This window comes from Callospermophilus lateralis, chromosome X, assembly GCF_048772815.1.
Source record: "Callospermophilus lateralis isolate mCalLat2 chromosome X, mCalLat2.hap1, whole genome shotgun sequence".
Taxonomy (NCBI): domain Eukaryota; kingdom Metazoa; phylum Chordata; class Mammalia; order Rodentia; family Sciuridae; genus Callospermophilus; species Callospermophilus lateralis.
This window is the reverse complement of record NC_135325.1, coordinates 8,656,341-8,683,790: the sequence shown is the minus strand read 5'-3', so window position 1 is coordinate 8,683,790 and position 27,450 is coordinate 8,656,341. Positions and strand designations below refer to the sequence as shown.

At 37.5% G+C, this 27,450-nt stretch overlaps 1 protein-coding gene across 1 annotated transcript; it reads left to right on the top strand.

Annotated features, from left to right (window-relative positions):
• The first annotated feature begins 634 nt into the window (after positions 1 to 634).
• On the top strand, positions 635 to 16,594 carry LOC143386037 (eukaryotic translation initiation factor 1A, X-chromosomal). Its single transcript, XM_077106912.1, has 7 exons — positions 635 to 881; positions 6,688 to 6,771; positions 10,242 to 10,345; positions 11,290 to 11,340; positions 12,970 to 13,051; positions 14,490 to 14,581; positions 16,302 to 16,594. The coding sequence occupies exons 1-7, from the start codon at positions 866 to 868 to the stop codon at positions 16,305 to 16,307; spliced, it is 435 nt and encodes a 144-aa protein (XP_076963027.1). The 5' UTR covers positions 635 to 865; the 3' UTR covers positions 16,308 to 16,594.
• Positions 16,595 to 27,450: the final 10,856 nt, after the last annotated feature.

Sequence of the window (27,450 nt, the reverse complement as noted above, 5' to 3'; positions counted from 1 at the left end):
ACACCCCTGGGTTCCATAGCTGGTGAAAAAAAAAAAAAACTTTAGAGGGACATAATTCATTCCCTAACACCTAACTTGTCTTTCCTTCCTTTCTTTTTTCGAATGTGTATTGAGCACCCACTGTGTGCCAATCTGTTAGGTGCTGGTAGTGATAAGCAACAAGGAGGCAGGGAAGACATTTAAAAAGGATTAACAAGTGCCATGAAAATATGCTTTGGTAATGGATAACAGACAGGTCTCCCCTTCCCCTCAGGTTCCCAGCCTGCTGGGCGGGTGAAAGGGCCATATTAAAACTGAGCTAGCTGTGAGGTTAATGAGTCAGCAAGTTGTCAAACCGGGAGACGCCGGGTTTGTTACAGACCAACAGACGGTTGGCACAGACAGCAGCCGGCGCTACCTCAATCCTCCCCTTACTATGACGCAGGGCCTCGTCCATCCAGTCCCAGACTCCACCGCCTCCTGGCTCACGGTCCCGCCCCCTGCGTGCTCTCAGGCGCCTCAGAACCCTCCCAGAACTCAGCTCCCTCGGCTCTAACAATAAGGGTTAGTCGGCCACGCCTGCGCCCTAGAGCCCGGGGTGGAGGGCGGGGGTGGGGGCGGGGGTGGGCCCTGCCAGCGGCGGGAGGCGGGGAAAGGCGACGCAAGCAGCCGCGACGCCATTTGCTGCTGTCGAGCGTGGGCGCAAGCGGATCTCGGAAGAACCCAGTCTCCAGACTCTCCGGCGCACGCTACTCGGCCTCCAAGAGGCTGCTTGGTCCCGCGCGCGCTCTTTCGTGTCTCCCATCGCGCCCCTCTGAGGAGTCCCCTCCTCCGCCGCTCCCGCTCGGAAAGAAGTCGGAGACTCCGCGAGTCCACCTTCACCGCCATGCCCAAGAATAAAGGTAATGCCACCCGGACCCCGAGACCACGGCTTTACTCGGCCCGATTTCCCTGGCCCTGCCCGTAGCATCCAGGTCAAACCCAGGCCGCAGTGACCTTCCTGCCCTGCCCGCCTGTGCCTGGATGCTCCACATGCGACTTGGAGCTCTGGAGAGGGCCGAGGAAGTTACTCCTGTTTCCCAGTTTGGTCACATTGGGGTGGAGCCGACGCCATTTTTGTAGGGCCTCCTGTGGGAGAATGTAGGCTCTTGCCCCTGGTTCGCGCCAGACTGACCGCGGCGCTTCAGGGACTTATCGCAGGACCTCCCTTGGGATTTCCTGGCCTTGGGTCCCTGTGGACTTACCCCGCAGGGAAAGTTAAGCCCTGGGATCCGTTCTGAACTTTAAGAGTGATGACTGCTCTCGTGCCCATCTGGCACTCTGCATGGGCTTCTTTATGGACAGTTGTTCAGTATTGTTGAGGCTCCTCTCTGTCCTTAATAAACTGTGATGCCTTGATGCTTTTTTAAGGTTAATCTCTAGAGATTTACTTTGCTCCGTTTCTTTATGAGGTTTAACTCCCCCCCCCCCCAAAAAAAAAAGACTCCATCCATATTTAATGAAGTTTTCTGACTTGGCTTCAGATCATGTATGTATTGAGATGGGAATAAAAACCTTTATTCTCTCATTCTGGGGCTAAACGTTGGCAAATTATCAGCGGAGGATAAGTTTATTTGGGGTTTCTAAAATGGAAGGCTTAATCTAAGTAAAAACAGAACACTCAGTAAGGAAATTTGCCTTTTTATAGACTTACAGTCATTCTTTTACTTTTAATACCTTTTGAATTTCTTGAAGAAAATTGTGCAAGTAGAAACAGATAAAGCTTTGTATTTTTCACTGGAGAGGGGCATATTACACAGCCCATAAGTCTTCTTTGGTATTCATCTTAAGATCTTCTCCTCTGATCCATGCCTACTTATGTTCTCTTTTCTATTTAACTGTTTTGTAGCTGTCCCTACTCATTACTCTCAAGGTACTTGGTCACACTTCTGTTCACTATTTGATTCAGTCCTTCAAGTTGCTACACAGCTTACTGGTCTCAGAAATAAAACTTGCAGGTCTTTTTTGTAGCAAGATTTTTTGCTACAAAAAAGAAGGGAGGACGAATATATAAGTCTTCAGAAGTCTTAAAACATTTCTTTCTTTTCTTTTTTTTGAGACAGGATCTTGCTATATTGCCCAGGCAGGCCTCAAACTGGTGTACCCCCTGCCTCACCCTCCCAAAGTAGCTGGGATTTCAGGCATGAACCACCACACCTAGTTTTGTAATTTTTAATCTATAGAATTCTTTATTCTGACATGTTAACTGGATCACTTCGATAAGTATCTTATTCACATCTTTATTTTGAGTGATGAAATTTCCACTTCCCTCACTAGACTATAAGTTCTAAAGGACAGGAATAGCATCTGCCTTAATCACATCAGATTGCCAGCACTTGCCACTTAGAAGATGCTCAATAAATATTTGTTGGACTAAGTCACTTCCCTTCTGTTGATTGCACCTTTTGGTGAATAATAGGTTCCCCTTTGGTTCCAATGGGACTTATACACTAAAGTCACACCTAGTTCACTAGCCTTATGTTTTGCTTATGAAAGAGCCCCTTTGGAAATTTTTCCAAAACACTTCTGTTTGTTTTAAAGAAGGAATTTGAGAATTTGATTTAGTTTAGAATCTAACTATTTTCTAGAAAGAAAACTCTTTCAAAAGAAAGTTTAAGGAGCGTCCCATTACATGGCTGATAAGTTGACAAATAATGAATCTTTTTTTTAATAACATTTGAGAGATACAAAAGTATAATGAACACCTAGGAATTCATTATTGTGAATTTAAGAATTACACATCAAATCAAAGCCCTGTGTGCATCCCTCCCTGGTCCCTTTTTACTCTCTTCCTTTCTTTCTAGAAGTAACCACTGAGGTCATTTCCTGTACTTGTAAAACCAATTCTTTGAAGAGGTTATTACCTATGATTTTGAGATCACCATTCCTTAGCAATATATTGGACTACTCTTAACTGCTTCATTTAAGGAATTGCCAAGCTCAAATACATAACCAGTGAACAGAGTAGGAATAATCCTGGCCCTAATAGAACTTGTGCTCTAGTTTGAAGATCTGGCAGGCATAATGGTTTGAAGTACTTGTCTTTTTCCAAGAAATTAGTTTTCTTGCTACCTAAAAATGCCTCAAATACTGAACTTGAAATTGTAGTGGCCCACCTAACAATAGCATTGAGCAAGGTGACAGACATTGGCTCAGGAGAGAGTAAGTGTGCTGCTTTAGAAAGTCCAGGCGCACATTCTTGATTATATTTGGATTGTGAACATTTTTTACTGCTTCCAAGCTCTTCCCATGAGTCCCTTGGTATCACTACCACTTAACAGCCTTTCTCCTGCCTTTTGGAAATGACTGCTAATGTGGTTTAGGTTGTGGGATGAGAACAAAATACTGTGGAGAGGTAGCTTCAGTGAACTTACTGGTAAAGTACAGAAGTGATGAGTAAATAGGTTACATTTTTTTTAATTGTAGGTGGACACAGTACCTTTATTTTATTTATTTATATGTGGTGCTGAGGATTGAACCCAGCACCTCACATGTGTTAGGCGGGCACTCTACCACTGAGCCACAACCCCAGTTCCTGGCTTGCATTATTATATGGTAGTTAAGAGCATGGTCGCTGAGGTTATACAACAGAAACAATGTTGATTAAGGACAGGCTTTGTGAAAGAAGGTAAATTGAGCTTTGAATACAGTTGAGTTTGATGACAGGCCCATTCATTGGAGATGTACTGAGCCATTAGAAATCTGAGAATAATACCAAATTGAAATAATGGGATGAGATGTAAGATTACTACCATAAAGATGATAAGTGAGAGAAAAATTAATTTCTTCAAAAGGTGGGAAATTGTATTTAAAGTATGAAGAAAAATGATAGGTGAGAGGGAAATTAAGAATTTTTAAGGACTCCAATGAGAATTTTAGAACAGAGGTATTTGGATACTCTGTTCTAACTCCCTCATTTTACAAAGTCTTGAATTGATGACCCTAAGGGATTTGTGTGAAAGCCCTGGGCATCCTTTACTCTCCCCCTTCTCTTCCCCTCCACATCTGGTCACAGCTCTCATTTCCATCTCATAAATATTATTCTGACTAGTTTTTCCTCTTCATATGCTCTAAGCTAGGTCTGCTCTGCATTTTGTAAAAGGATCTTTTATATACCTTTATTTTATTTATTTATATGTGGTGCTGAGGATTGAACCCAGTGCCTCACAAGTGTAAGGTGAGAACTCTACCATCGAACCACAATCCCAGCCCCATAAAAAGGATTTTTTATTTAAAAAATTTGAGTAATAAATATTTTTATATTTTCTGTGTGTCCTTCAGAGAACAGTTTATATATAAGCAAATATGTATTTCTTTTTTTCATATCACTGGTAATTTTATACCCTTCTTCTACCTTTTTCACTTATTTTTAAATGAAATTTCAAGTAAAACAGTATAATGAACCTTTGTATAAACATCTCCTAACTCCAGATACCCCCAATTCGTTGCTAATCTTGCATCATCCACACCAAGTCAGGATCCAGATATGGTCTGTGTGTTGACTGGCTGACAGGTCTTTTAAATATCTTTTAATATGAAGATCTGGTTTTTAAATTTTTTTCATAATGTATCATATATTTGCTCATCACAGTCCATATTTTGTTGATTGTATCTTTGTGTACCTTGCTGCTTTTGTTGTTGTTGTTGTTAATAGGCTTATTGGAGCAGCTTCAGGTTTACAGAAAAACTAGAAGCAAATAACAAAGTTCCCATTTGTTCTCTGCTCGCTCCCCTACCCTCATTTTCTTCATTATTTACATCGTGTATTAGTATGGTACCTTTGTTATAATTACTAAGTCAGTAGAGATACATTATTAACCAAAGTCCATGGTTTACATTAGGGTTGGTATATGAATGCACCATTACAGTATCATACAGAATAGTTTCACTGCCTTGATTATCTCCTCCATATATTCATCTCTCCCTCCCAAACTCCTGACAACCACTGATCTTTTTACTGTTTCCATAGTTTTGCTTTTTTCAGGATGTCATATATAGTTACAGTCATACAGTACATAGCCTTTACAAGTTGGCTTCCTTCACTTACCAGTACACATTTAAGGTTCCTCCATGTCTCTTCAGGAGCTCACAATTATTTTGTTTTTATCACTAATATTCCATTATATAGATGTACCACAGTTTGTTTATCCATTCACCAACCAAATAAAGAATATCTTCATTGTTTCAAAGTTGGGGCAGTTAGCACCTTTTTAACTTCAAATATCCAGTCTAAGCTGCATCTTATAAGATAAAATTCAAACTCTTGTAGTTGCTGGAGTTGTTCTTGTTGTATCACAACAAAATCAGTGTGTTCATTTTCAGTAGCTATAACTTACCTCATCATTTCCTACAAATGCTCCTTTCTTGAGGTTTCAGGAAGGAGAGAGACAAGACACTTATAGAATTTATCAAGACCCAGCATGTGGTTTAGATTTCTGAAAAGAGCAAAATGCTTTAGAGAGGTACCTAATTTGAGAACTAGAAGCAAAATGGATTGGGGGGGGGTGGCGGCGGGAGTCTGGGTGACCCTGCTCACTGACTGTGATCTTGAGTTATTTAATTTATCTGAGTTTCAGTGAACTCACTGGTAACTGGGAATAAATTATCTCATAGAGATAATCATGACAAAATAGATAGCATGGTTGCATGGTAGTTAAGAGCATAGTTCCTGTGAATATATAACAAGAAACAACAAGGGTATCATTTAAGGATCATCTTTGTAAAAGAGAGTAAATTGAGGGCTGGGGATGTGGCTCAAGCAGTAGCGCGCTCACCTGGCATGCGTGCAGCCCGCGTTCGATCCTCAGCACCACATACAAAGATGTTGTGTCTGCTGAAAACTATAAAATAAATATTAAAAATTAAAAAAAAGAGTAAATTGAATTTTGAATGGAGATTTCAGTGATTGAGTACTCTGCTATATACCAAAAGTGAAAAACCACAATTCTTTGTCCAGACACTCTGTTCACTTCATTTTAGAAACATCTAATTCCTTCCAAAGGCACTCAAGATTTTACTACAAGAATGTGTATGGGCCGAATTCATGAGGCGTTCTATATATTTTTGTGAGAGTTTTTCTTCTTTCTTATTTTTCATTCTTTTGTTTTCTGTTAGCAGAACACACCCAAAGATCCAAGTTTGTATTTAAAAGAAATGAAAAACAAGGAATTTGTATGGAATTGTGGTTTTATTTGGAAAGGATGTGTGCTAAGTTAAAATGTTTTTCTGTGTATTTCTCTCTGTGTGTATGTGTTTGGTGGTGGTAGCACTGGGAATGGAACCCAGGGCATCACACATACTAGGCAAGTAATCTGCACTGAGCTGCATCCCTAGTAGAGGGTCTCCTTAAACTGCCCAGGCTGGCCTCAAACTTGTGATCCTCCTACCTCAGCTACCAGAGTGTCTGAGAATATAGGCTTGCACCATGATGCCTGACTTTATAATATTTGCTATTTGTATTTTGGGTCAGAAAAATCCCCAAAGAAAAATCTATGAAGAATGGGGAGGGTGGTATATTAACAATATTAAATATGATTAAGAGTACTCAAATTAGGTGAATTTTTCACTTTAGTGATTTAAAATATAATTTATAAGCCTTATTTTAATGTTTCTTTTCATACTGTTTTGCAAATTATTTATATATCTTTTTTCTTTTTAAAAAATAATTAGGTAAAGGAGGTAAAAATAGACGCAGAGGTAAGAATGAAAACGAGTCTGAAAAAAGAGAGCTGGTGTTCAAAGAGGATGGGCAAGGTAAGTGGTTTCATATGTTAGTCTTGTTTTTGTAACATCTTTTCCTCCTTAAATATGGAATTAGATCTCTAAAGGGGATCCTATTCATAATCCTGAGCAGTAAATCTCTTGTCCTTTTTGTTCTCCATTTCTCATTTCTTGCACTTCTAGAGCCTTTCTTTCCATAATATTTCCTGGTGTCAGTCTGCATTGAGGATTTATACACAAGTTTCCTTGACTTATGTGAACACTTGAGTTATGACATAAAGATGACCAGGACACAGCCATGGTACAGCCCTGTGATGGCCCTGTAAATAGTCCATTCCTGTTGGTGTGCAGGTGGTGGCTGGCCATCCACAGGTGAACTGTTTCTAGAACCAGAGTTAAAATGTTGTTCTGTATTTTTCTGTGTGAAGAACGAATTGCACATTCTTGAACAGCTGTAGTTGACAGTTTCTTGATTCAGTGGATTTTTTTTCCCCAGGGCTGGGAATTGAACTTGGGTATTCTACTACTGAGCTATATTCCTGTTCCACTCTTTTTAAAAAATTTTTGCCGGGTGCCATGGTACACAACTGTAATTCCAACAGCTTGGGAGGCTGAGGTAGGATTGTGAGTTCAGATCCAGCCTCAGCAACTTAGCAAGGCACTTAGCAATTCAGAGAGACCCTGTCTGTAAATAAAATATTTTAAAAAGGGCTGGGGGTGTGGCTCAGTGGTTACACACCCCTGGATTCAATCCTCAGTACCAAAAAAAATTTTTTTGTGGTGCTGGGGATTGAATCCAGGGCCTTGTGCATACAAGGCAAGCACTCAACCAACTGAGCTATATCCCCAGCACCCCAAAATTTTTTTGATACAGGATCTTGCTGTGTTGCGAGGCTTATCTTAAACTAGTGATCCTCCTACCTCAGCCTCCTTGGTACCTGGGATTACAACCATGCACCAGCTTAGTGGACATATTTGACAGTAAATGATGCTACATGATATGTTCAGAAGATCATCTGTAGTTGAAGGAAGAATCTGAGGTCATTATAGGCCTCTCCGTTCTCCAGTGCCATTAACTTATGATTTCATAAAGTACAGTAGGGTAAAACTAAACAATCAATTGACTTTTATAGACTGGTTAAGATTTTTGTCAATGCCAAACCAAGGTATATAACATAATTTCTGACTAGATCACTTGTGTTTTTTCCCACATTTTTATTTTGAGTAATTTCAAACCTAAAGAAAAGTTGTGATGTTAGTATAATGAACTCCCTTAAATCCTTCAACGCGTGTGTATTAAGAAATGCATAGACCGGGCACAGTGGCACAAGCCTGTAATCTCAGCAGCTCAGGAGGAAGAGGCAGGTGGATCACAAGTTCAAATCAGCCTCAGAAATTAAGCAAGGTCCTATGAAACTTAGAGAGATCCTGTCTCAAAATAAAATATAAAAAGGGCTGGGGGCGGGCGCTGGGGTAGAGCACTCATGTGTGAGGCTCTGGGTTAGATCCTTGGCTCCACATAAAAATAAATAAATAAAATTAAGGTATTGTGTCCAACTACAATTAAAAAAAGTATTTTTAAAAAAAATGGGCAGGGAGTGATATGGCACAGTGGTTGAGCTCCTCTGGGTTCAATCCCTAATACAAAAGAAAAAAAAAAAAGAAATGCATGGTTTTGGTTTGATTTAGTTTGGTTTTTCCTGGACCATTTGAAATTTAGTTGAAAACATGTTTCTTTTCCCTTGCTTCATCATGTGTTTCCTAAAGCTAAGCCTATTGTTTTATATAACTGCAACAGGTAATTAAATAGTAATAGGATTATATTCCAGTATCACCAATTGCCTCAATTTTCAGCACTTCAGCAAATAACTTTTGTTGTTGTTGTAGTTGGACACAATACCTTTATTATATTTATTTGTTTATTTATTTTTATGTGGTGCTAAGGATCGAACAGGGCCTTGCACATGCTAGGCAGCACTCTACCACTGCGCCACACCCCCAGCCCAGCAAATAACTTTTCTTGATAGCCTTTTTATAGAATTTTTGGTAAATATATTCATGCTGTACACATAAGTGACTAAAAATGAATCATGTTTTCTGGCTAAAAGATCATTTTTTGTGGGGTGGGGGTATACTGAGGATTGAACCCAGGGTCTTTACCACTAAGCTACATCCCGAGCTCTTTTATTTTTTTATTTTGAGACATGGTCTCACTAAGTTGCTTAGAATCTCACTGAGTTGCTGGGGCTGACCTTGAATTTGCAGTCCTCCTGTTTTAGCCTCCCGAGTTGCTGGGATTACAGTCATGCACCACCATGCCTGGCAAGACTTTTCATTTCTTAGCTTCAGTAACTTTTGCCTCTATTATCAGTTGTGTTTATTTAGGCAGACAATACTTTTTTTCATGTTTTTTTTTTCTACTTTAAAGAGAAACTGCCTCTGAGTGGACCAGTCTTCCTGAGGCACTAGGTTCACTGTAGTCTGAATAACTCACTTCTACACGTCAGCCCCATGGTTGAGCCTTTCAATATTCTCAGTATGTTTACAAGTTGGTGTATATCCTCTTTGGGGATCAGTTATATGGGTAACCTAAAGTGTCTGAAGTCTTGTGTCCCACGTGCTACTACCACTATCCTTGGGTCACATAATCTTCTCAGAGTATTTTCTATTGGCAGTGAAATGGGGTAACTTCCTGGGTACCCATTTGAAAAGATCCTGTTTAAAAATTTGGCATTTTGCACGCACGGCATGTTGGCACACATCTGGAATCCCAGCAGCCTAGGAGGCCAAGGCAGGAGGAGCATAAGTTCAGAGCCAGTCTCAGCAATTTAGTGAGACCCTAGGCAACTAGTAAAACCCTGTCTCAGAGAAATAAAAAGGGCTGGGGATGTGGCTCAGTGGTTAAGTGCCCCTGAGTTCAAAATAAATAAATAAAATTTGGCATTTTAAGCTGGACAAATACTTGTGATCCCAACTACTTGGGAGGCTGAGGCAGGAGGCCAGCTTGGTGAACTTAGCAAGCCCCATCTCAAAATATTTAAAAAGAGCTGGGGAAGTAGCTCAGAGTCAAAATACTCCTGGGTTCATTCCCCAATACCACCAAAAAAAATTGGTGTTTTACTTGGAAACACCTTTCTGACTTTAAGAACTCTCCTTGAGTTTTGCTTCTAAAGGCTCTAAGAGAAAAGAGTAAAAGAATGTGAGAGATTTATGATGTATAATATTCATTTTGGGACAAACCACCTTTGATCTCCAGAAATAGAGCATACAGTCATAAAGACAGCAATCAGTCTACTTATTCAAAATGAAGAGATAATTAAAACATGTCTAATAGGTACAAGTTATAAAAATGGCATTACAGAGTCTTGGTTCTGGCTCTACCATTAACTAGCGTGGTATTTATAACTCCTCCATTGTATTTATACTTTTACTGCATGTATTTAAGTTACTTTTATCAAAAATTGTTCAGTATTTCATACCCTCCCTTTTTTCCACCTCCCCAGAGTATGCTCAAGTAATCAAAATGTTGGGAAATGGACGATTAGAAGCAATGTGTTTCGATGGTGTAAAGAGGTTATGTCACATCAGAGGGAAATTGAGAAAAAAGGTAGGTGTGGAGATTTGTTTTAATCTAATATAAAATTGATGAGGGAATGCCTCTATAGTTTTGTGGTGGGGTGAGTGCTAAGGCTCAACCCCAGGACACACTCTTTTTAACTCTGAGCTATATCTCCTACCCCCCTATCCCCACACATACCTGCAGTTTTTATGGGCTTAGCAATTTACCTGTTAGTCAAATGACAGTGTCTTGCTAGTGATTTTATGTATATTCCATTGTTTATAAAGAATATTTTGCGTTGCCTATGTTGTATTCCTACCCAGCATATTTAACTTGAATCTGAAGCATTGAGGAAATAGCCAACAAGTGAAAATTGAGGGACATTCTACAAAGCAAATAACCTGACTCTTAAAATGTTAATGTTGAGCTGGGGTTATGGCTTAGTGGTAGAGTGCTTGTCTCACATGCATGGGGCACTGGGTTCAATCCTCAGTACCACATAAGTAAATTAAATAAAGATATTGTGTCCATCTATAACTAAAAAAAAAAATTCTTTAAATGTTAATGTTATGAAAGGGGGGAAAGGCTGGGAACTATTGTTTTAAGAAGCCATAAGGGACCTGATAGGTAGACCTATTTTGGATTCTGTATTGAGTGGGATGGCTATAAAGCATATTAATAAAATTTGATATGCATCACTCACTGGGACTGATGGCGTAGCTCAGTGGTAGAGCTGTGCTTAGCATGTCCCTATGTTTAATCTCTTGCACCAAAAAAAAAGTCGCAGCTCTGATTTTGTGACTTTTTAAAATTTGGTACTATTAATCCTTTGTTCTCAAACTAAAGGGAGCTGTGTATATGTGGGTAGGTGGAAGACAGAAGAAAATAAAACCACATAATTTTCTATTCTCTAGTAGATAACTACTTGGAGTGGTTCACAGTCTCTTCATTTTTATTTTAAATATGTTGTACAATGATTTTTTCTTTTGTAGGTTTGGATAAATACCTCAGACATCATATTGGTTGGTCTTCGAGACTACCAGGTAAAATTTTGATGATCCCAGGGATTATGTTTTCCAGATGCCCATCTGTGGAGTTAATACATACATAAAGTTTTTTAAAAAGCTAAATGATCTGTTTTCTCTCTTTTTTTTAATATTTAAAGTTTTCCCCTTTTTTGGAATGAGCCATAATACATCGTGGTGGTTTATCGTTCTAAATGGTGAAATAAAAATATAATCTTACATTTAGCCTCTTTCCCCAAGTTTTTAAAATTTATAAGTCTTAAATAAAAACCTGTGAACCATTACTATAGGGGATATACCGAGTCAGGTGCCCATCCCAGAAAAGGCATATAGCCTGTTATGAGAATAAAACAGGCACTTGAGTAATTACAAAATGTACACACTATTGATATAAATATATGCTTTAAATGTAGATGAGTACCTGGGGAAGAAAATGGTAGTTGCCCTTCATGATCTGAACTTTATGGATCTGGGAGATCCACTTGACTTTTACCTTTTAGAACTCATCTCCATTTGATAGTATCTGTATATTTATAGTCCCAATAAAGAATTATTTAAATCATTGGGTTCTCAACTCTGGGTGATTTTGTCCTTCTCAGGATTTGTCAGTACCTGGAGACTTTTCTGATTGTCACAACTGTGAGAGGTGGATAGTGTTACTGGCATAATAGTTAGAGGCTGGAGGTGATGCTGAATATACTACAAGGCACAGGATAGCATCCCACAATGAAGAATTATCCTGTTCATAATGATCATTATTGCCTTGGTTGAGAAAGCCTGCTTTAAATTCATAAACCATTTTAATATCCATCTTCTTCTTTTGATCTTAATAACCCCAGAAGTAGGAAGAAAAATTAATTCCCCATTAGAAAGGACACCAAAGTTCTGAAAGGAGTAACATTCTGACTAGGCAATCTCCCATGATCCTTCTATATCCTTGCTGCTTAAAGGGTGGTCCAGAGATCAGTAGCATCACTGTCTTTTGGGATCTTGTTGGAAATGCAGATTCTTGGACCCTAGTCCCAAGCCTCTTTAATCAGATCATGCACCTTAACAAGATCCCAATGGGCTGAAGTGATCAGTTTTCTTCCTTAATTGAGTCATTAATTTCAAATGGGGAAGTGTAAACTTTAAGGCAGTATTTGTCAGTGGAACTTTTGTATCAGAAATACCTAAAGAGGGGGCTGGGGTTGGTTCTTTTTACTGGGGGTGGGGGGTGGGGATTGAACTCAAGGCACTTGACCACTGAACCACATCCTCAGCCCTATTTTGTATTTTGTTTAGAGACAGGGTCTCACTGACTTGCTTTTCACTGTTGAGGCTGGCTTTGAACTCGTGATCCTCCAGTCTTAGCCTCCTGAGCCACTAGGATTACAGTCGTGCGCCACCAAGCCCAGCTCACAGTTCTGTTCTTAAAGTAAGATCAGTAAATATCTTTCCTAAGCTCATTATTTAGTCATGCACGTAACCTAGTTCCTTCTGGGTTAAACCCAAGGATGTTTTTCAAAGGTAGGAGAAAACTTTAAAGAAGGTTTATAACAGAACAGTGAGACTTGATGTTGTTATTCAATTCAAAAATAATTTATAAAATAACTGATAATATTTTTGTATGTGTAATCAGTTCTAAAATTCTTGTTTCTATTTAAGGATAACAAAGCTGATGTAATTTTAAAATACAATGCAGATGAAGCTAGAAGTCTGAAGGCTTATGGCGAGCTTCCAGAGCATGGTAATGCCACTTGTCATATGGTGTTTGGGTTATCAGTGTTTAGGTAGAGGAATTTTTGTAGAATTTTGTGGATTTTGTCTGCTTAGTTGTTTACTTTTAATGTCTGCTTATGTCATAATACTAGATACTATAAAAGAGAAATTACTGAATTCTGTTCCTGCTAAAATACAGTTTTAGTAAGTTCATTTTATTATAAGCCGTTAACTTCTGTATAATGCCAGTGAAAGGAATAATTTTGTTATAGTACTTTTTAAAAATTCCTTTGGAGGAGAGTTGGGGGTGGGGCTCAGTAGTAGAGCATTTGACCTAGTATATGCAAGGCCATGGGCTGGATACCCAGTGCCACAAGAAAAAAAATCAGTTTTCAATCCATTATGTCCCTGTATCATTGCATCCTATAAGACTTTTTTTTTTTTTTTTAATTTTTCTTGTAGTTGTAAATGGACAGAATGCCTTTATTTTATTTGTTTATTTTTATGTGGTGCTGAGGATTGAACCCAGTGCCTCATGCATGCTAGGCAAGCACTCTGCCTCTAAGCTACAGCCCCAGCCCCCTATAAAATTTTAGAACTAATATTCTTAGTTCCACTCCTTCCAAATACAAAAGTAATGCTCCCCCCTCCTTTTTTTTCAAATCAGGGATTAAACCCAGAGGCACTTAAACACTGAGCCATGTTCCCAGCCCTTTTTTATTTTGAGACAGGGTTTTGCTGAGTTGCTGAGGCTAGCTTTGAACTTGTGATCCTCCTGCCTTAGATTCCTGAGTTGCTAGGGTTACAAGTGTGTGCCATCATGCCCAGCAAGTAATGCATTTTTTATGCAGAAAACATAAAAAATTAAGTCTTTCATAATCTCATCACAGGGGAAATGTACTTTATATACTAATTTGTAAGCCTCCGTTTTTTTGCTTAGCAGTTATTGTTATTTTTTGATCCATTGTATTTTATTATAGAAACAGTCTTATGTAATCATGAAAATTCCACTGAAATTATTTATTTAGCCTTTGTGACATAGAAAATGGTAATATATCTGGAAATAGGAATAGCATGTCATTGTTGTAGGCCTAAGCATGATTTGACCAAATCTTTCTGGTTGATGACTCAAACATCAATGCAAACCAGCTTTCCTTAAAGAAATAGAGTTGTTAGTATGTGCTCAAACATTTTTTGAAGTCTACCTGGAAGTTGTAAATAGCTTCAGAATTAGTATAGTTAGAGCCTGCCTTGCTAAAAATACCCCTGTGGACAAAAGATAATTATAACATAAATACTCTGTCTTGACAAAGCTATAACCTTGCTAGGAAATTTGTTCTGTATAGTAGTGTTGGTAGGTAGAATTTTGTAAGGTTTTCCTTATGATGAAAACTTTGATTAAATTAAACTAAACATTGACTTATGGGAGTCTCTTTGTATACTTCAATCTGTTATTGTGTCTTCAGCTAAAATCAATGAAACTGATACATTCGGTCCTGGAGATGATGATGAGATTCAGTTTGATGACATTGGAGATGATGATGAGGACATTGATGATGTAAGTAGATGCACTCTGCATTTTCTGGTTTCTGTTGAGTTATGCATGGAAAAGCCAGCCCTTTGCACTAAGTTTCATTCATTCTGGGAATATGGAACACTTAGATGAGTATATTTTGGATCTTGTCCATGAATTAAAGTCCTTAGAATTATTTACAAAATAACCAAACTGTTATTTTTATTTTGGGAACTCTAAACAGCCCTTTTCAATATTTCTTCCTAAAAATGTTTGCTTTGGCAATATGAATGCCAGACACTGTAATCATAATCGTAAGTCCTGCTTTTCAATCCCCTATACATGTGAAATAAGGTTCCCATATCTATGTACATAATCAAAACTAATAATATTTGATTTGATTCAAATATATAATTTCAAAATACCTAGAGTAATTGTTCCTGACCAAGATTCTGTAATAGAATTGCCAGAGCTTTTAAGAGATACCAAGGCCAGTCTTGGGGACGTCTGATTTAGACTCCACAAGTGATACCCACCGCCAAGATTCTACAGTTAACACTTGTGTACAATCATCTCAGATCATAGTTCAGGACAGGCAGATAGACACATAACTACACACAGCACACACACTGCAAGGATATAAAAATCTACAGGTATTCAAGTCCCTTATGAAAAGATGTAGTATTTTATATAACCTGTGTGTGTCCTCCCAAATACTTTAAGTCATCTCTAGATTATTAATACCTAATACAGTGTGAACGTTAATGCTCAGTAAATATTTGTAATGCTGTATTGTTCAGGGACTAATGACAAGTATACATGTTGAGTACAGACACATTTTTTGAAACGTTTCCTCTGTGTGGTTGGTTAAAATCAGTGGATCCAGAACCTGTAGATACTTGATTAATCTTATATCTCAATTCATCTTTCAGTCCATCTTACATTTCAGTGCATCTCCAAATCATTCAGAATACTCACACCAAGAATTAAACTCAATGTACATAACTACCATTGTGTACATTTTAAAGCATACCCCCAAATAGAAAATGAAAAGGAAAAAGTAAACACATTGTTTTATTATTTTTTAATGTACTTCACTTTGGAGATCCTGAGCTAAGATTCTAACAACTGTTATGACAGTAGAATTAACAGTTATATTCAAGTGACAAGAACTTGACATGTAGCCAATGTGTTAAGAATTAAGAACTGATCCAAATATTTTTTGGTGGCTGTGCTCAAATAGAAAGCCTCTTTAGAAAATTCAGGAACTTAACCAGAGAAAATGCATGAGTGTGAAGCCACACACTCTGAAGTGATAGGTTGAGGATCTAAGCAAAGCAAGATTTTCTCAAAAGAATTTCTGATTCTGTGCCCATACCTTCTCAAAACTGGGCCCAGCAGACTCAGGTAGTGGTTATTAAAGGTAATTGATTTCTATTGAGCATTTTGTAAGGGTTTGCTGAATCGCCTGAGAACAATACCTTTTTCCCTAGACATCTCTCTAGAGGTGTTCTAGCTATATTCCTACAATCATATTGAGAAGAAGAGAATTAGGAGATGCTTGTCCAGTTCTTAAAGAGATAATGCTCCCACAGTATTAAATCTCAGATCACTAGCACAAAAGAAAGGAAGGAAGGATACACTCTATTAAGAATATTCTGTATAACATATACATTACAAAGGAGAGCATAAAGAGGGACTGATAGCAGACTAGAATTGAGGATAGTTGTTGTTTTCTTTGACCTGATGTTCTTTTCCTTTTCAGATCTAAATTGAACACAACACTTTACATTCCAATTTTTCGGAAGATTGTCCTGCAGTTTGGACATAACCCTAAAAGAAGATTAAATTTTCATTAGCATGATTGTGATTTGTTAAGGCAGACTGATTTGTTTCTAAGGTATTTGTTTCCTTAAAACTGATAATGCTGAATTATCTTAAGTGAAACATTAAGCCCATTTTGTGCTATTGATGTAATGGAGCTTATGGATAGAAGAGCACATCTATTTAAAAAAAGAAAAAAGAAAAAAAAATACATTACAGCCTTTCCTACTTTGACCACTTGCAGTAAGTAAATGGATGTTTTGAATAAACCATTTGCCTTGTACTTGTTATGAATTATAATTAAGCCCTACTTTTGACTAGCCTGTTGACTACACAGAATTTTTCTGTATATTCCAGTTACCAAATGTTCCCTAAAAATTTTGAAGGAGGCAGAAATCTGCATTTAAAGTGAAAAACAATACGCCTGTTTTTTCATATTTAAGTAGTATTTACTTTTACACTAATTTTGATATTATGTGCATTCTTTTCATGATCTTATTTTGCCATCGTATACATGGGGGATGGGGAATATTTCTAAAATGTAGTTTTAGAACCTGGGTTGTAATAGCAAATTTTAATTTGTAAAGGTGGTAGTTACAGAAATTGAGCACTAGGTGGCACCCAGCTATCTTAACATTGGAAATATTGGTAGTTTTTTTTTTCCCCCCCTCAATTACTGTGCATAGGAAATTTCCTAAACAGGAAAAGATTGTTTTGATCATATGTATGTAGAATATTTTTGCAGAACAGAAAGATTATGTTAAAAGTGTTATTTTATTTTTAGAAGTCATGTACAAGCTACATTTTGAATGCTTTATTAACACTTAAAATATATAAATGAAGATTTAAATTCATAACAACTTGTACAAATTAAGCCTTTTCAACCTATCCCTAACCTGGGGAAATAAGAAGGAAAAATCACAAACTTAATGAAAACATGGTCTCCAGTTTCTGAATGGAAGAGCTACAGCTAAAAAATATAATAAAGAAAACATCATGCTGCAGAGTATATTATATCTTGGTTTGTATTAAGGATGTATTTTATTATGTGGAAAGTTTCCTTTGCTTGTGTTAGGAGTGTAGGTATGCCTTTAGTTTTTCATTGTCAATTCTTCAAACCTCACTAGCCACATTGTAATCATATACGATTTTAAAACAGATCTATTTGTGTTGCTTGTTGAACTTCTATTCCATTGGTCTCCAGAGATTTTTTTTTTCAGTGATGAAAAGTAATACACATGGTAATAAACCTTCATATGGCTTTAAAAAAACAAGCAGAGCTTCTCTAATCCCATTCAATTATAATTTACTTTCCTAAGTGTAAAAACTGAATTTAAAATCTGAGGTACCATAAAACACTATTAGAACAGTATAGAGTGCCTCATTGTGGTTTATGTTTCTTATTCTATGAAGTTTCTGAACATTTATCTGGGTGGAATGCATCTGAGACCAGGGGCTGGTTTTTAGTATTCATGAGAAACCAGCCTTGGAGAGTTTTAGTGATTGTCTTCATTAGTAATCAAAATATGAGATATTTAGGTTTCTATACCTAAAAGTGTTTTGCTAAATTTATATTGTACCTTAGATCTTCCATGTAATTTACCAAGACTGAACTCTGCATTTGTAATATAGTTCCTGGTAGGGATAGTACAACTCAAAATTTAGTTTTTCTACTTACATCCTCTAACAAATATGATTTCCTTAAAGAGTTTTTAAAAATTTCAGCTATGTCCCCAATTCATGTATTTACTGATGGTATATTTTTTCATGCTTGGGTAGTAACAGCCCAGTATATTGCTGTTGCCTCCTGAAAAAAAAGTGGAATGATAATGATTAAATATTTGAGGTAAGGTTATACCTCATGCAGTGCTACTTGGAGGAATTCTATGATGTGAAAACTATAATTTTGTTGATCTGATTTTACTTCAAATAAGGCATGGGAGTGAGTGGTCCTCAAAACTCTTGGTGTTTTTGTTTTTTTTGTTTTGGGTTATACTCTTTGATTCCCATATTACAATGCTATAAGCAATGCCCAGAAAGAAAAATAAAAGGCTTAAAATCTAAGAATAATGCTTCTTAATGCTAAGAGGGTATAATAGTTATTACTAATAAATTTGAGAAGGTTTCATTTTTCATGCAGTTTATTCTACTTCCAGTTAGAGTATATACATATCATGTTACTAAAGTGGCTGAATAACCAAACCAAGCATTCATGTAAAAAGTTGTGCCAAGATTTAGTTGTTTGTTGAATCTTTCTTGAACATCCAGCTTTTAAAAAGACCACTTCTTTAGGAGCCTGTACACTATGCATGATGACAATTTTTATATTTTATTGAAAACAGCCATTGGTTTACTCATCGCATCTATGGAATCATGGCTGAAAAACTGTCTGGCTTGTAATTAAACTAAATCCATCTATCTTACATAACCATTAACTTATGATGTTGAATAACTCTTTAATAGCTATAAACTGCTGTCGTTGTTGACTTCAGAGTGACTCTGAATAAATAGGTAAAAGCATGTTTTGAATAAAATACCTAGCTAGATTTCTACTTGATTTATATTGTGTGCAGATATATCGACATCCAGTATTGGCTGTGGCTTGACAGTTAAAGTATCAGAATGAAAATGAGGTTCTTTATGTTACCTGTATGTTTATCTTTTTCCTACTTAGTAAGGGTAAGTTTCATTTATTCTGTTAACTTTTCCATGAACTTTCCATGATCTTTTTCATACCACTTTTGTGTTTGAGTTTACCTTAAACTATCATCCTTTTTTTCCTTCCTATTCAGAAAACAACGAAATCTGAATTCTTAGTATAAGTGTGAAGAGATATTAGACTCTCAGGTATAGAATAAACTGAGCAATTCAGAGAGTATATTGGAATTTGCCCACCCACCTGCTTGTTCCTTGTGAGGCAGTGTGCTAGGAAGAAAAGCGCAGAAGCCCTGGGATCGGGTGGCCTGTACCTAAAACCTCCACTGCCCTGAACCACAGGTAACTATGGGTGCCTTTTCCAGCTTCTCTTAGCTTCAGGCTCCTTACCTGTAAGATAGGGATGGTGAGAATAGTACCTGTCTCTCTGAATTGTCGGGAGGATTAATAATATAGATCTTTATATGTGTAATGCACTTAGAGCAGTGTCTGCCTCTTTTCACTTTGATACCCAGGACTGTGTAAGATAGAAGATGCATGTCTTCTATGTTCTCTACCATATCTTTTGCTTGCAGTCTTTGATTACTATGATAGAAAGAACATGTAGAGTATATATTTGTATATTTATGTGGACACGATATTTAAAGTAATTGCTACCAACCTTATTTAATTCAGCATAAGACTAAAAGATGAAAGACTCAAAGTTGCTTGATATTTTATAGAATAACAACTGCTCTATATTTCTTTAGAGAAAGTTTATAGTTACCAATATTCATGGCTCTGGTGATATTTAATTTTTAAGTCTTTGGTGAGTCCTTTTATGTCCTTTTACTATAGATTCATGACAACTAATTAGTACTGGCTGGTTTGGAGGTTTCCTTTCCCATCATGTGGAATACTGTAAAGAAATCAGATGCAAACTGCAATTAGAAAATAAAATATGAATCAACTTCCACCAAAGTATATAATTGATTCTTTTCAAACTTTGTAATGCTTTTATGAATTTTTGTTAATGGTGATTCCTTTCTAAAATTTTGATTTTTTTAAAATTTAATTGTGATATATGAGGAAAAGATACGCCTTGTTCACTTTTTGATTTTGTCTTTTTGGTTGATCTGAATGAATACATTTAATCATTCTACATATGAAGTTGCATTTCTTAGCAAGTAAAACCTGTCACAAACCTGTGCTGAAGAAGTCATTTTCTAATGGTAAATCAGTTGTCAAAAGTGAAAATTGCCAAAATCACATTCAATAGACGTTCTTTTGTACTATTCAGAGGACTACAAGTGAACTAAATATTTATACCTCTGGCTAATTTGTTCACTCTTTTTTTCTTTTTTCTTTTTTGTGGTGCTGGGGATCAAGCCCAGGGACTCAAACATGCTGAGAAGCATTCTACAACCACTGAGCTATATCCCCAACCCAGCTTCATCACTTCCCTTACTATTCCAATCCATGTTTTGTTCAATTTACAAGTTGATAATAGTAGATCAAAAAGTGGCACCAAAATTTTGAGGTCCTTTTCTGATTACTATAAGATAGACAATTAGTTGGATTTTGTGAATTCAATAAAAGCTTATTACATATAAATTTATTATTTTAGACATCTCAGGAATAAAAATAATGGAATTTTTTTTTCCTTTGTGACATTAAGGATTAACCAGGATTCTGAGATTACTAGGCAAGTACTCTACCACCAAGCTATATTCCCTGCCAGGGATTTCTCTGAATTTGCTAAATGGGTTCGTAAGAATATTAAGTAAAAGTCCACACAGACAATGTCTGACCAAGTAGGCAGGGTATCTTCCCCACACAAAATTCAAGCAATCAGTTCTGTAGCAGAAACCTGCTGAGTGACCTCCAATTCGATTCTGATAACTGTTTACCTAGAGCTAGTATCAGATTCCAAAGGTGGTTTCAGTGTCTAAGGCTGCAGTCCACCCCACCTCAGATAATAACAAGCCCTGGATTTTTTTTTTACCTATGTCTCTGACCTACTTGCTTTCCTTGGGTTTGATTAACTCACAACTCAGGTAAACACATTTACTGTTTTATTGTAAAGGATATTACAAAGGATAAGCATGAATGTCATGAAGAGATGGATGGGGGAGGGGGGGACAAAGCTTTTGTGTCTTACCAGGAACTACCCTGGTATTTGGGTATCCTGAAGCTCTGAAACCTGTCCTTTTGGAGTCTTCATGGAAATTCATTACATGGGCAAGATTGATTAAATAATTTGCCATTGGTGATCAGCTTAACCATCAGCTCATCTACTATTCCTGACTGAGAAATGCAGCTAAGGGCCCAACCCTCTAGTTCTACCTTGGAGTTTCCCATGACTAGTCCCCATACTGAAGCTACCAAGGGTCTACCGTCAACAGTCATATCAGTATACAAAAACATCACTTCAGTTTTAGGAGTTGTATGCCAGAAACAGGGACAAAGATCAAATAAATTTCACAACAAACAAACTTAAAATTTGATAACCAGTTTTACATAAGAATGTCCCTCAATACAATAAAAATATTAATCTAATGAGTACATTAATATAGATCAAGGACATTTCACCACTTGAATATACATCTTTATAATTTTTTTATTACAGTAGAAAGTACTACATAAAACATTTCTGTATACCAGGGTAGGACAGTTGCCTCAAGTGTGCCAGTCATGGTGGTTACACACGTATAATCCCAACAATTTGGGAGGCTAAGGCAGGAGAATCTCAAATTTAAGGCTGTCTCAAAAATTCTTAAAAAGGGCTGGGGATGCAGTTCACTGGTAGAGAACTTAGCATGTAGGCGGCCCTGGATTCAACCTCTAGTACCACAAAAAATAATAATAAAAAAGTGCTTGTATGAGTTGCAAACAACTAGACACTTTTTCATGGAACATCATTTTTACTTGAAAAAAAAAGCTGACAAACTAGTTATTCAATACTTTGTGGTCAGCATTTTCACAAAAATGGATGAATGGAGTCTGTTACTTCAAAGAAAATGAGATATATATATATATATATATATATATATATATTATTATTTTTTTTTTTTTTTTTTTTTTTTTTTTTTTTTGCCAGTGACAAAACTTGACCTTTCAAGCAGAAAGGAAGATTTTTGGGTTTTGGTGGTTTTTGGTACTGGGGATTGAACCCAGGAGCACTCAACCGCTGAGCTACATCCCCAGCCCTTTTTATTATTTATTTTGAGAAAGGGTCTCACTAAGTTACCTAGGGCCTCAATAAGTTGCTGAGGCTGGCTTTGAACTACAATCCTCGTGTCTGAACCGCCATAACCGCTGGGTGTGGACCACCATACCCAGCAGAAAGAAAGGTTTTAAAGGAAACTACTATCTACTACCATTAGCTTGACAGCTTCATAGTAAAGACTTGGCCGAAAAGATCAGTCATATTAATGAGTGCAACTTTGGGGAGCAGGTACCAGGGATTGAACTCGGGCACTCAACCACTGAGCCACATCTCCAGCCCTATTTTGTATTTTATTTAGAGACAGGGTCTCACCGAGTTGCTTAGCGCCTCGCTATTGCTGAGGCTGGCTTTGAACTTGGAATCCTGCTTCAGCCTCCTGAGCCACTGGGATTACAGGGTTGGGCCACTGTGCCTGGCAAGTGCAACTTTTTAATGTTGCAGAAATAATGTTTAAAAATTTGGTAGATCTTTATAGTTCTTCCATTAATATTAGCTCTGTCCATTAATATTTTCACATGCAGGATGTTTCAAAGTCCATTCCAACTATATTCCTCCAAGGCCAGACTTTCTTAATGTTCTTTAACCAAAACAAGGTACTGCAATATTGAACAGAAAAGCAGATATGAGACTGTCTTCTAAGCCAAATAAAAAGGTTTGCAAAACTTTGAAATAAAGCCAACTCAAATTTTGTGGCTTTTAAAAATCACATTTCATTAAACCTATTTCTGTTGTTACTGGGTTTATTATTGATTGAATTACATAATTTTTGATTGCTAATATAGTCAATAGTGATAGAAATAATTCACAAATGAGCTTGCCATTTCAAGGAAAATCAACTTATGAATATCTACCACCATTAGCAAATATAAAAGCTTTCTCTGATTCTCATTTTTGTGTGGTGCTGGAGGTTGAACCCAGGAACCAGGTCCTCATGAACATTTGGTAAATGCTCTGTCACTGCCATACACCCTCAGCCCTTTTTATTTTTTATTTTGAGATAGGGTCTTGCTAAGTTTTCCAGGCTGGCCTCAAACTTAGGATACTCCTGCCTTAGCCTCCTAAGTAGCTAGCTGTGATTACAGGCATGTGCCACTTTGCCCAGCTGTGATTCTCAATTCTTAAGAATAAATTAGGAATGGGTAAACTTTCTATGAAGAATCAGGTAGTAAGTATTTTAGACTTTGCAGGCCATATGGCCTCTGTTACATCTACTCAGTTCTGCTATTGTAGCACAAAACAACAGTAAACAACACAAATATTTGAGTGCAACTATGGTTCAGCAAAACTTAACAGAAATAATGGACTGTAATTTGACCTATGAGTTGTAGTTCACTGACCTACTATAAATGGATTCTGAGCCAGGCAGGGTGGCACCTGTAATCCCAGCAGGTCAGAAGGCTGATGCAGGAAGGTTGCAAATTCAAGGCCAGCCTCAGCAATTTAGGAAGATCCCTCTCTGGGGATGTAGGTCAGTGTTAGAACACCCTGGGTTCCATCCCCAGTGACACAAAAATGGTGAGGGTGGGAGACAGGTTCTGAGTTTAGAAAAACAAAATTGCTGTGCTGGACTAACAACTAAATTGTATATATTTTAAGACATACTATTCAACTATATAAATTTTTAGGAAGTTAGTATAATGGAGAAAGCTATTACTTGAATGCCATTTAAAAAAAGAAGCAGCTTAAATAGATTATATTCGTGGATGTTCTGACATAATGTTATGAAAATGTCAATTCTGAAATTAATCTTTGACTAATATAATTCCAATTAATAGTACAACATGATTTGAGGAAGAGAGATTGGAAAATGTTCCAAAGAAGATTAATCTGGGAATTCTTAATGTCTAAGAATTCTAAAAATGTCTAAAGGGCTGGGAATGTAGCACAGTGATAGAACGTGTGCTTAGCATGCATGAGAACTGGGGTTCAATCCCTAGCACCACACACACACTAAAAAGTAAAGAGGGGATCCACTTTAGATATTAAGTTGTACCAAAAGCCATAGTAATAAGTGCAGAAAATTGACAAAAAGAGAATATGGTAATTTCATACATGATAGAAGTGGCTTCAAAAATCATTGGGGAAAGGGTAGACTAATAGATGTTGCTGAGAAAAGTGAATTTGGATCCCCAGCTACCATATGCAGAAAAATATTGCTTAAGGGTAAAGGTAGGGACTGGGGTTGTGGCTCAGTGGTAACACACTTGTCTGGCATGTATGAGGCACTGGGTTCAATCCTCAGAACCACATTAAAAATAAATAAAGTTAGTAAAGGTAGACCTGTGAACATGGAAAATGTGAAGTATCTTGGGGCTTGGGAAGTATACTTTTAACAAAGGCTCTTGGGCTGGGGATGTGGCTCAAGCGGTAGCGCGCTCACCTGGCATGCGTGCAGCCCGGGTTCAATCCTCAGCACCACATACAAAGATGTTGTGTCCGCCGATAACTAAAAAATAAATATTAAAAATTCTCTCTCTCACTCTCTCTCTCACTCTCTCTTTAAAAAAAATTATTTATAAAAAAAAGGCTCTTAAAGCACAGACCATAAGGTAAAAAATTCTTAGAATTTTACCATTTTGTAACCATCATGAAAAAGATTGAATCAAGGAAGAACTATTAATGAATATTAAATGGAGAGAGAATGAAGAATAAGTTACCTGCATGACCTCCAAGTGTCTTCCCACAGATGCCTTATTGCAAGAGGCAATAAGGTGGAGAAAATGGCAGCCAAATAGATAACTATGTCCATATTAAAGTTTCTGAAGTTGCGCTGGGACTGTGGCTCAATGGTAGAGTGCTTGCCTAGCATAAGTGAGGCACTGGGTTCAATTCTTGGTACTGCGTTATAAATAAATAAAATACATTGACAATTTAAAAATATTTTTAAAAAGTTTCTGAAGTTGATAGCTCTAGTTGTAGAAGGATACTTGCTGGGCAAAATAACTGGGAGGTGACAAGCAACTTGATGGTTGAAGCGGGAACTGCTTTATTACAGAACAGCAGAGGTATATATATTTAACTGATTACACACAGCTTGACTCAATTAGCATCATCCAGATACAGCAATCAGCCAATAAGGAATCCCCACCAGCTTAATGGCTTGGTGGCGTTGCCTCACAAACCACTCCTCCTGGCAAACTGCCAGGTGCCATCTTGACTTGATCGCAGCCCCCGACAGATACTATTCTTAATCCTAGGAAATACACATGCAAATATTTGTCTACAGCTAAAGTTTTAAAAAAGAGATAAGAAGGTAAAATTATAGAGTAAAAATGTTAATAGGATTTTGGCATGAAAATTTAAATTTTTGCTAATCTTAGAAAAGCTTAGTTAACTAGGGTGAAATAGTCACAACATTGAAACTCACAAAAAAAAATTATCTAGAATACAAGAAACTCCTGGAAATTATTTAAAAAAAAAATAGGCCAATGAAAAGATGAACAAAGACTGAACAGGCACTCTACAGAAGGGGAAACCAGACCCCATCATTTTTTGATTGGTATATAGCTGCAATGGATACATAGGTCTTCAAGTCATCATTCTAAGCTCAGAAAAACAGAATGATAGCTATTGTGCAATATGCATGCAAAGTTTAAAATGTACATATCTTATACGTCTCATAAATACAGCTATAAAAATATCAGGAGCCAGGTGAGGTAGCAAATGCCTGGAATCTTAGCAGTTTGGGAGGCTGAGGCAGGAGGATCACAAGTTCAAGGCCAGCCTCAGCAACTTAGTGAGGCCCTGGGCAACCTAGACCCTGTCTCAAATAAATAAAAAGAGATGGAGATGTATCTCAGTGGCAAAGCTTGATTAAATCCCCCATACCAAAAAACTTTTTAAGCTTTATGATGGGAGAAAAGAGAGCAAGAATAGAAAATAAAAGAAAAAATAGCATAAAACTAGAGAGGCATGCTACACAGATATTATCAGGCCCATGAGCTCAAGAGTTGGTTAAACTCCTACCCAAGGTCCCTAAGAAAAAGAAAAAGTGGCAACAGCTTCCATGCTCTTCTTGACTTGGCTTGATCTTAATGGGTTAGAAACAGCTTTATTATAGCTCCAGACACTGGCCCTGACTTGCTCTCTTTCCTGCTCATTTGTGTCTGTCAAAACTCCCCTTCTGGCTTTCTCAACACACTCCTCCAGGCACACCTTTGGGTGTGTCAGGAACATGTTCATCACAGAAACATTTTTTTGTGCCACAAGGGATTGTTTCCAAGCTTTTTGCCAAGAGTCAAAATGCCAGTTCCTAGGGGGTTCAGCTTTATTCTTTTAAAAAAATTGAGATACAATTTACACATCTTAAAGTTCACCTGTTGAATATGTACAACTCAGTGGAGTGTGGTGACCACACCTATAATCCAAGCTACTTGGGCGCCTGAGGCAGGAGGATCTTAAATTCAAGGCCAGCCTGGGCAATTTAACAAGCCCTCGTCTCAGCAGAAAATAAAAAGCGCTGAGAATGTAGCTCAGTGGTAGAGAGTTTGCCTAACACATGAGGCCATGGTTCCAAACCTCAGTACCAAAATAATATAATAATGTACAGTTCAATGGTAGTATATTTAGAATTATGCAATCATTACTCTAAAACATTTCGTCGTCGCCCAAATCTCTACCCATTAGCTATGTATTTTTTTAATTGTAGATGGACACAGTACCTTTATTTTATTTATCTTTAAGAGGTGCTGAGGATCCAACTCAATTCCTCACACGTGAAAGGCAAGCGCTCTACCACTGAGCTACAACCCCAGCCCAGCTATGAATTCTTTTTTTTTTTAATATTTATTATTTAGTTATTGGCGGACACAACATCTTTGTCTGTATGTGGTGCTGAGGATCGAACCCGGGCTGCACGCATGCCAGGCAAGCGCGCTACCGCTTGAGCCACATCCCCAGCCCAATTCTTTCTTTTTTTTTTTTTAATATTTATTTTTTTAGTTCTCGGCGGACATAACATCTTTGTATGTGGTGCTGAGGATCCAACGCGGGCCGCACGCATGCCAGGTGAGCGGGCTACAACTTGAGCCACATCCCCAGCCCCCAGCTATGAATTCTTAATCATGTATTCTTTTTTGTCACGAAACACAACCAGTCAGGGTCTTCCAAATGAACACACCTTGTTATCCGAGCGAGGGAAGAGCCCCAGTCAGGAGTCATGGCACTACAGCGCCAGACTACAGTGATCTTTCAGATCCCGGTGGTACATTTGGAGTGGCTCCCCACA